Source organism: Bidens hawaiensis, unplaced genomic scaffold, assembly GCF_021521415.1.
Source record: "Bidens hawaiensis isolate Kalapana, Puna unplaced genomic scaffold, B.hawaiensis_p1.1 tig00009196_1, whole genome shotgun sequence".
Taxonomy (NCBI): Eukaryota; Viridiplantae; Streptophyta; class Magnoliopsida; order Asterales; family Asteraceae; genus Bidens; species Bidens hawaiensis.
In genome coordinates this window covers 200,214-211,596 of record NW_027491680.1, presented here as the reverse complement: position 1 = coordinate 211,596, position 11,383 = coordinate 200,214, and the positions used below count along the sequence as shown (strand labels likewise).

Sequence of the window (11,383 nt, the reverse complement as noted above, 5' to 3'; positions counted from 1 at the left end):
ATTTTGTTATGATATTGTTATATTCTTCTTCGTCATCTACGTCATTAATTATAAATCAGGAATGGTCTTTCTTCATCACGGGATGTTGGGTTACGGTATGGTCGGCTTTGGTAGTGAGGTTATATGCAAAAGGGTCAAATTGTTGTTCTTTTGTGGGAATGGTGAATTCATTGGGTGCAATTTGAAAGGCGTGTTTGGTGATTGAGGATCATGTGGGTAATATTGTTGAATCGGTTGGTTTTGGCTCGAATCACCTTTCGATCTAGAGGCTTTTCGGCTTGAATCACCCTTTGATATTTTTAGAATCCATTTGGTGAAAATAGTGTAGAAATACTAATTTAGAAAAGTGTGTGTATTTTTTTTATTTAGAAAAGTTTATTCAGATTGGTAAATTTTAAATTCCATTGAAAAAGGCCCAAGCAGCCATATGCCCGTTGAACAACGTTTGAATTCCTCACAAATAAGTTACGGTTGGAAACATGCATTCATTAATAAGTTATATATGGCGACGATCATGAATGGGGTTCTCAAACCCAAATAAAGGTAATTGTAAATTAAGACGTACTGTAACTTTTTTCCCATAGCAAAAAAAATTCTCAAAACATGAGTATAATTAGTATAATAATACAATGTATATTGTGGACACGACACCCACCTAGAAACCCACTGCAACTCACAATCTCACATCACTTTCATTTCACATTTTACAACCCAATAAACTAACCTTTAACATTGTAAGTATGAATATAAAAGGTAACTAATTATAAAGACGTATTATTGCAATTTTTCTTCCTTAGCAATAATTACCAAAACACGAGTATAGTTAGTATACAATGAACATTGTGGACGCCCGCATAGAAACTTACTACATCTCACATCAATTTCATTAACCAAACCAATTGTGCTACATGTTTCAACTAAATTCTATTTGATTCAACTCAATTTATACGGGGTAGTCTGCTAGCTCAACCCAGTTCAACTTGATTCCACCCACTAACCACTAACAAATTCCACGCACCAACCCTTGCAAGTTCCTCACCCCGTGCACCCTAAAAAGAAAAACATGATTAACATTCTATTGTTATGAATGCATCATAATGTGACGTTTCTTCATGTACATAACCTCATTCTCTTCAATCATGTAATAACATGTCATCACCAAACTAAAATAGTGTGGTTTCAGCTAGAAAAGTGAAACTGACATGGTTTTAGACTATAGGAGAAACGGTAGCTGGATCATGTTGTCCAACCAATGAGATTTTTTACACTTGGTCATATGGTTTTAGATATTTGATCAAAATGATTATTTCATTACCGCATTTGTTACGATGACTTCCAAATAGAGTAGAAATACATTTTTTCGGGAAAAAGGATGACGCCTTAGCAAACATTTATTAATGAAAGGACAATGCAAAACAAGACCTTTAAGCTAGTAAGGACATGTCTTCAAACTAGCCAAAAAAACCTAAAAAAAGAAACAATTTACAATACTGAAAGCCTAACTTCTATACATGAACCTAGAGTCAGGCTTGGTTCCAAGACAGAAAACTTGATTTAGATTGGTTAATATAAATGAAAGACTTAAAAAAATTGTCATGGCCAAAATACGCCTTCACCAACTATAAACCTTTGATTATAATTTTTTTATGGTTAATTACTTAATTAAGGGGTGGCTTGACAATTTCTTTATTGAATCACTAAAATGTCTAACTTATTAAGAGGTAGCCTCTAAATAACTTCGATGTATTTGAAATTTAATCATTAAGAGGTTCCTATAACTATTAATATCTATTTCTTAACAAACCAAACACACTCGACTTCTGACTTATTCGGATATAATAGATTAATATCCTATTTCCTAATTGAATCATTGAAAGACTACCAACCAAGACATCATAATTAGTTAGTGGTTAGTTAGTTAGTTAGTTAGTTAGTTATAAAACTATGTGTTATGGTAGCTTGGTTAAGAAAAAAGTGTTGTTACATAAGCGACACATAGACCCACTTTTTCCCTTCTTCCATACGGTTTATTTTCGGATCCACTTCCTTTGTTCCCTATCATTTAACGGATTCACTGTGTATGTATTAATATTAAAATAAAGAAAAAGTAAATGAAATCACCATCTCTCTCCTCCCTGCGTCCACGCCCCCGTATGTGCGGTGTGTGGCGGTATTCCACCTTGGCGCCCTCCGACGTGGTTATATTTGGCGCTATGATAACACATAGCCTAAGGAAAAGTAAATGGTCTAACATAAAATAATGAAATTGATCTAGTTATTTAATGCCAAGGTCGTAAAAAATTTTAAGATAATTTCATTTCGAATATAGTTTAGAATTCAAATGCTATGACTAAAATACTCCTTCACCAACTATCAGCCATTGATTATGATTTTAATTTGATGGTTATTAATAAATAAAGACTACTACTTAAGACTTTTTAGCCTAAATACTTTTATTTAATATAACTAACCCAGGCCCTGGCGTATAACTAATTAATTAGTGGTTTGTTAATCTTCAAGAACAGAAAAGTAAACGGTCTCGTAAATTGATATACTTATTTAATCCCAAGGCCCTTTTAAAATAATTTCATTTCGAATATTTCGACTATAGTTTACAAAACTTGTATTCAAATAAAAAGTTTTTAACTTTTTTAAAAATACAGGGAAAAATGACATTTTAATTCATCACTTTCATCTTAAAGACTCACATTTTCACTCGCCTCTTACAACAATCACCATACCCCCATCCACCGCCACCACCTCGCCGGAAAAAGTTTGCTTAAAAGGTCACCGATAAAAGTCAGCGGATAAAATGTCGCCGGCAAAATGGTTGTTGGAAAAACAGTCGTCATCTCCATCGCCCAAAAAAGGTCACCTGATAAATAGTCACCATCCCATCTATTTGTGTTTTTCAACATTAAAAACACTAAGAACAAATGTATAACACAATTTGATGAAACAAAATTTAGTAAAACCCTACTAATTTTATTTTTTTATACAATAATACGGTACTCATGTTAAAAACTATAAAAAACGTGATTTGTTTATAATAAAACATCGTAAAAAAATGTTTCGAACGTTTTAAAATAATAAGAAATTAAGACGTGTCTTATATGCGAAAAATGTAAATCAATAGGTTATTCATTTATTGTCTTTCCATAACCCTTTTAAACTAATCTCAATCATCCATATACAAAAATCAATAGAGTAGATATCATCTTATCCTTTCTAAGCAATCATATTTTCTATTATATATTTTCTATTATAATATAACCCTAGTTTAGAATTCAAATGCGCTTCCTATACATTATATGCTTGTTATTACATACAATGGAATAAGACATCAATATTAAAATAATCATATTCATACTTAACCTTGTAATTATGTGATTATAGTCAACTCAATTTGCTCCAAAGCTGTACCTGACCTTTTATCTATATATTGAGGCCGCTATTTGTTACTTATTTCATCCTAAGATTCTTGCTATTTCTTTGCAAAAACACATTCACATATAATGTCAAATCTCCTTAAAGAACTAGACCACTTGAGAATCCCACTTGATGACATAAAATCTGCCACCGACAACTTCGACAAGCAAAATTTTCTCGGTGAAGGTGGATTCGGGCCGGTTTACAAAGGTCTACACCCCTCCTCAACCCGAAGTGAGGGAGATACAGCTGTCGCGGTGAAGAAGTTAAACGTGAAGGGCCTTCAAGGAGAACATGAGTTTATAAGGGAGATTGTTATGCTTGCTAGTTACAAGCATGACAACCTTGTTTCTCTAGTTGGATTTTGTGATGACACTGATGAGAAAGTTCTTGTTTACAAACAAGAGGTTAACGGAAGCCTGTATGATCATCTGGACTCCACAAACCTCACATGGGAGCAACGCTTACGGATTTGTCTTGGGGCGGCACAAGGGCTCGAGTATCTTCATGATGGGGTGGGAGCAGAGCATAGAGTGCTGCATCGCAATATAAAAAGCTCTAATATTTTGCTGGATTCTAATTGGGTAGCTAAGATTTCAGACTTTGGGTTCTCGAAAATAGGTCCCGCTAATCAACAATTCACTTTTCTTGTCACTAATGCATGTGGCACTTTCGGCTACTGTGATCCCCTATATGTTAAAACGGGGGTGCTTACAAAAGAATCTGACGTATATTCTTTTGGAGTTGTATTATTTGAAGTTATGTGCGGGAGACCTGCAATGGTTACGGAATTTGAAGACGAGCGTACATTTCTATCTGGATGGGTGAAATTTCATCAAGAGAAGGGGACATTACACAAGATCATATTGGCTAATCTGGTAGAGAAAATTGAGCCGGATTCACTACAAGTGTTCTACGATATTGCTTTTCAGTGCTTGGATGAAGATCACAAACAACGCCCAACGATGACTTCAGTTGTCATAGAATTAGAAACCGCTTTACAACATCAACTTGTAAGTTATATTCTTAAAATTAGATTGTAAAATAATTATGTATATGTTGTGATCCTATCACAATATGAATTGAACTTACTAACATGATCTTTGTATTATTGGATATTAGGTCCCACCAGTAACCATTTCAGAACCTCTATTTGTAAGTTATTGTTTCCTTGAGAAATTTGATTATAATTTTTTCATAATCAAAATAGCAAAGTGTTAGATTTGTTGTCATTGTCAGGGTCAAGGTCCACGAACCAGGTTATGGGGATCAACGACGGATGGAAAGCCATATATGTACCAGCTTAATAGCGATCGAAGGATAAACCACTTAGTGATATATTACTCAACCTCGATCTGTGCACTTGCTTTCTCGGTGATAGATTCCGAGGGTAACCTGTGTTCTACTCATCAAATTGGTGGGGTCCATGCAAGACTCTCCGACTACAACTTCTATGAGGTGATCAACTCTTATCCCTCCTTAGTCCTTACCAATAAAATATTTTTTGTTTAAGTGATATAAAATTAATGTAGTCATTGTGGTAACCAGTAAGGTACCTCCCTAGCTCCCCTAAAGGTGAGGAGTTTACATTTTACAAAATACACGTATTGGTGTTTTATAGGACACTAGTAATAAAGTTGTAGTGTTGTTTCAATCAGGTCACTCGAGTTATACTTAATGTGCTAATCATATGCAATATGCCTATATATTTAACAGGTTACATGCCTACATGGCATTTCTTTATGCATAAAAACTAAGCTTTCTTTATAAAGGAAAACCATAACCTAGACCTCTTATTGTCGTTGGTAGAGAAATGAATCCGGATATATTTGTACACAGAATCTTTAAAAGAATCTCAACAAAGTTTTAATCTTTTTTAACTTGTTGATAATGATAGATGACCATTGATGCTGATGAGGAGATAATTGGGATGTCCGGAACTGTTGGGAAGTACGGTACCTATGGTGGAATACTCTGTTCATTGTGTTTTGTGACAAACAAAAAAAAGTTTGATCCTTTCGGTCAGAAAAACAAGACAAAGGCGTGCACTCGTTTTCAAGGATCATGGGGCTTTGGTTTGTTTAATGGGTTCTATGGCCTAGGTAGCGGCTACAGCTTGCATGCCTTGGGTTGTTTATTGAAAGACTTGAAGACTACCAGTCTACCACTACCATTTGAAAGGCTTTTATTTTTAATATATAAAAAGAGTGAATTCTGGACTTTAATCATATCATTTGTTTTCTTTACTGTAACCAAATAATATATCTTCCTCATGGAAATGGAAATAAGCACTGTATGCTACAACTTATGGATCGATTTCTACTTATACAACGCTCGATCAAGCTTACGCATTCTTTTATTTGGTATTTTTATAGTTGAACTCCAACAAATTTTACTATTATATACTACTAAACTTTTATGTACTACTTAAAAAACTAAGTGTCATCGACACTGATGATACCAAAGTTGTAAATGGTTAGGACTATAGAGGGTTTATAATTTAACTAAAACAACTATCACAACGTATGATCCAAGCTGTAAGCAGTTAGGCACACCATCCGAACAGTTCCTTAAGAAAACTTAACTCACCCCTGCCTCCATCCGTGGTGGATAGAATGTTAACGGCTAGTTTCCATTTATCAGGAGAGTCATCCCTACAAACAATTGACTTCACAAGTTTTTTTATTTAAAAAAACATATCAATAAGGATACCAATAAATAACTCGCATACTACCCGTGTCGCTATATGAAAACTTTATTCGGACGACCTTGCACAAGTGGTCAGTGATTCGTCAATATATATATGATTCCTCGGTAAATTATTATTAATCTGTGGCATACAACTGTTTTCCAATGATGAGTTTCAACTCTAAACCAATGTTTGGGTTTTATGATCAAAATGCCCTTTAATTATAAGCCAGTGTATGTTATCTTCATAATATTTCTTTATTTCTTAGCCTATTTATGCAAAACACACTTTTTATAAAGTATTTTCATAATAAACACATTAACATACGCCTTCAACTTTTGTGTTAGCATTAACAAGAACAAGTTCCATACAACACATGTTAATAAATTGAAACCCATACATCATTCCTGGCTTACAAGATTACTAATCAAATCCGAATTCCATACAAATTCAAAAACCACAAAAAATATGCTTGGATTCCCAGATGAACAAACTACAACACATACCTCATATTCAAAACCAAAACTTGGAATCACAAATTCAAAACTCATCATACCATCTCTTCACTTCATAGCACTTTCTGAATTCTTCACTTCAACCACATCAATCTTTTCATACTTAAAATCAACCGCGCTTCCCGAACCCTCCCCTTCCCCTCGAACCACCCGCCTATCAACAACATAAGACCACACGAAAAACATAACCAAGGCCGCCAACACCCCACACCCAATAGTAAACATAAACCCTGAACCAAAACCACTTCTTTCCTTAACATGTTTCATATTCGAACTCTCTTCCGGATTAACTGGAATCGAATGCACCCATTTCGGACCATCCTTAACTTCCAAACTCCACGAATACACAAACGTAACCCGCTCATCCTTTTCATTAAAACCCACCATACCCCACATAACCTCTTCACCTTTCAAAATCTCCCCCAAATCCACCCGAACCGAAACCATCGGCTCAACCGGCTTACGATCACCTAATTTAGCTACCCTAACTTCCAACCGCTTTAAAACAGCATGGTAATCAATCCAAGATGTTAACATCACCCCATCCTTCAACACACTATCACTTTTCATAACACTACTAACCCGAAAACCCGAAACCTTACATACATTGTCATAAAACTCGATACCAAGTAACCGATAAGCATCTATAACCTCAAACGACATGTTGGTAACAAACTTTGTGACAAAGTTAGAAGGAATGATTACCAGTTTGAAACAACTGCCTATTTGGAAAGTGAAGTGTGATGATAATGAAGTTGAAGTGGTAAAGTTGAAGGGTGTGTTTGGGATAATGATGCCAAAGCTTGGAGGTGTTGGTCGGCTGAGTTGAACGGCGGCTTCATCGGCGGCGAAGTGGGCGTCGGCTAAGAGTAAGTCTCCGGGTTTGGTTGGTGAGTGGATTGAGATTGAGATTGGGGAAGTGGGTTTGAAGGATAGAGTTAGGATCATAAGAGTTGTGATTAATGCTGAACATGAAGACATTTTGTGAAAGGTGAGTTTGTGAAATGTGAAGAATCTTGGTTTGTTGTTAAAGAATCAAATTGGTAAAGTGAAGTACAAGTGGATGAGTTCTTGATTCTTGAAGAATCTTGACCTGGTTTGAAAAGGGTACATATGTTATGTGTTGTACACTGTCCATTAAAATGTGTACCACGATTACAGTCCGTTGGAATTTTTTTTTAACTTGAAAGCTACATTAATTAATATTATTACATTTTCGAGTACCGTGTGTCAGTACCCGAACCAAATTAATACTGACTGAACGATATCGGTACTTATATTTGTTTTTAGAGAAAATTCTCAAAATAAGTGTTTATGAAAACGTTTTTCAGGTTTTAGGTGTCATTTGCAAGAAATTCATAAAATAGGTATTATAATCTAGTTGTGACGAGTAGTTTGTATAACCAATTAAAACTTGACACGTGTCTTTAAACTAACCATAACAAGTAGATTTAGTAACCATTTACTCGTCACGACTAAATAAGTTTTATGCCTCGTAATCAACGTCCACGAGTAATTCATAAGTTTTTTAGTCGCGACGAGTAGATTGTAAGGTTAAACTAGTCGCAGCGAGTTAATTACTAATAAACTACTCGTGTAGGGAATATAAACGAGGTAAACTAGTCGCCACGACTAAATACGTATGAATTACTCGTGGACGTTGATTACTAGGCATGAAACTTTTTATTTGTGACGAGTAAATGATTAGTAAATCTGCTCGTTACGGTTAATTTAAGGGCACGTGGCAAGTTTTAACTGGTTCTACAAACTACTCGTGTGTAGTCATAAACTACTCGTCACGACTAGTTTATAATACCTATTTTAGGAATTTTTTGCAAATGACACATAAAACCTGAAAAACGTTTTCATAAACGCTTATTTTGAGAATTTTCCCTTGTTTTTATGTTTTTAGCTTTGATAATAATTGGCTGGTTCCAGTATTTTCTATGATATCCTTACCGAATCAAAAAAATCGCTATGCTGTTTGGTTTATAGTTTTACTCGATTTCGATTTTGATATTTTTCCGTAAGGTACAAGTACGACACTAATCTCATGTTTATTTATAATATTTTTTTTATGTGTATAGTACGTGTTAAAATATCATGAACCAACCATGTTCATTGTGCTTCCATTTATTGTTGTCACAATTTATATATTACTCAACCATGCTCTATAGGCATATGATTTACATGCCACACTATATAGCATTTTTTTTTGTCATACGGGTCATTTTTCGATGCCATATCCCATAGACCCATACGACCTCTAACCATTATATCAAATTGTGATATCCCTGTCGTTGATCACTTGATCTTAAAGTATTCGTTTAAGTTTCCTTTATAGGTTTATTTTTGTATCATGGCCTCACTACACGTCTACTACACATGTATCATTTCCTTTATTCTTAATTGGGACACTCAAAATGAGTTCCTTGGATCATCACTTAACAGTTAACACTCCCTTGGATACCAAATAAAGTACCCAAACCCATGTGGGTTTGGACTCCCATTTTTAAAGGGCCTCCCTTCCTCCATTTCCTATTTGTGTGTCCACTATGCTACGTACCCTTTGGTTTGGCTATATATTAACCTAGATGGCATCTTTCTTCCAAACATCCCCTACCTATACAAGTCCATTATTCTCATGAATCACATCTTATATAATTTTTTTTTGAACGAATAACAAATACAACGTCAACTATTCGAGATAACCCAATGGTAAAAGGCGATTGCATATGTCCGCTAATACAAACAGTGTTGGGTAGCTCAAGCCCATAATCTCATGTTTCATGAAAAACCACCGATCGTACGATAAAACTCTGTTGGAATCAAATTCGAACTTGAGACTTTACGACCTCCACCCCGAATCGTTACTTCTCTTCTAATACCAGTTGAGCTAAAGCTCGCGTGTAATATAATTTAAGGGCAAAACTTTATCATCATATAAATCTACATTTTGAGTCCTTCATTAGGTAAACATAATTTTGTAAGAAAATAGTAAAATACCATGAAAACAAGGTAGCTAGGCTCTAAAATTGTTTACTTTTTAGAATCATATTAAAACCATACAACGTGATAATACATTTAAACCAAACACGATTTAGCATCTGCATTTTGTCCTTTTTGGACTTCTCATATGATATGACCCCAAACCCATGGCAAGATCCATCAATGTAAGCAACCTTCATCCTTAAAAAGAGTTCTATATGATGATATGTAGTTGAGCAAAAAAAATGGCTTACTTAACTTTAAAGCTTGTCATATTAATTAATAAATTTCCATCATATCATTAAAGATATATACCTGAAGATGAGCCATATTTTTCTAAAATTTAACCAACAGATTAATGTTTGTATTACACACATAAGATAATACAATTAAAAGGTTATTTGAATTTATTTATTTAATTTACAATCAATAACAGATACAGTTTACACCGAGGGATTCAACTTACAACTTACAAGCAATAACGGCTACAGTTTACACCGAGGAATTCTTGACATATAGAAACATAGAAATATAAACTATCATGATAATTTTGAAGATCATAACATGATCATATATACTAATATATAGCCATATATCACATGATCACATAATCTAAAAATATTACATCTACTAATTAATATTATATATTTTGTTGGATTTAAAACCAGGAGGAAACATATGCATGAACTTATATGAATATGCAATTCTAGCTTGAAGTTCAGACACATTAAAATCATCATACAAAGTAAAGATTAATTCCAAAATAAGTTTATCTATGGTTATATTTTAAAGAGCATTGAGGGCTTATTGAGAAGCTGAAAAGAAGACCTCAAAAATCGAGTTAACAAACTAGCTTATACTTACTTGTACTTCAAAAATTCTCCTTCATCTAGAACCTTTGTTGGGTTGAATACACAATGTTTATAAAGTTTGCAGCAACCAAAGAATGAATCCAAAAGGATAACATGATCCTAACTCGGTTTATATACGTACACACAGACACATAATGCATATACGAGATTTAGGATCAATGCGATCCCTTTGGATGCCTCCTTTAGCTACAAAATTTATGATCTTCACAGAGAGAGAGAGAGAGAGAGAGAGAGAGAGAGAGAGAGAGTAGGAAGAAGAAGGAGGGAGGCTGCATATAATATAAGAGATTGTCAAAGTGATATATCTAAAAACTAAAAGACAGCCCTGTTTCCTATCGGTATTTGAAATTTTTCTTTCTTGGTTTATTTTAATGCTATTAGCGTATCATAAAACATGCAATTCAGAACAATGACTGACTTGTCTAATATCGTAAAAATTTACAGGGCCAGACCTTTTTTTATCATAAGCATTAAACAATTAAAAAGGCAAACAAATAAGCATTATTAATTTTATTAATTTAAAATAGTATGCAAATATTCTAGAAAAATTGATAATCACGAATACCACATAGTACGTTTGTATACAGCCAAGCACATGTAGAGGTCTCGCCAAAATAGTGGGCCACCTTATTCTTAATAAGAAATTCCCACCAATTTGGGATGCACATTATAATTATAGTTTTCTTTTAGTCATTATTATAAATATTGATTGTATAACAGTATAACATTATATATTTATATATCAATGGATGTGGCCCATGCATGCTCATGTTTTTAGAATTAAAACTTCATAAATATATGAAACAATAGAGTTCTTTTAAGTGAGAGTTGGTTATACTTATCAAATTAGTGAAATTAGTATATGGGTTCAAGTTTTACAAAGTAGATAT

General features: G+C 34.0%; 2 protein-coding genes across 2 annotated transcripts; one reads left to right on the top strand and one right to left on the bottom strand.

Moving 5' to 3' along the window:
* Positions 1-3,258: 3,258 nt before the first annotated feature.
* Positions 3,259-5,773, top strand: LOC143531599 (putative serine/threonine-protein kinase PBL28). Its single transcript, XM_077026860.1, has 4 exons — positions 3,259-4,442; positions 4,552-4,584; positions 4,669-4,887; positions 5,327-5,773. Exons 1-4 carry the CDS (start codon positions 3,516-3,518, stop codon positions 5,687-5,689), a joined length of 1,542 nt encoding a protein of 513 aa, XP_076882975.1. The 5' UTR covers positions 3,259-3,515; the 3' UTR covers positions 5,690-5,773.
* A 908-nt stretch (positions 5,774-6,681) lies between these two features.
* On the bottom strand, positions 6,682-7,296 carry LOC143531626 (putative L-type lectin-domain containing receptor kinase S.7). The gene has a single exon (XM_077026883.1). It carries the CDS (start codon positions 7,294-7,296, stop codon positions 6,682-6,684), a length of 615 nt encoding a protein of 204 aa, XP_076882998.1.
* Positions 7,297-11,383: the final 4,087 nt, after the last annotated feature.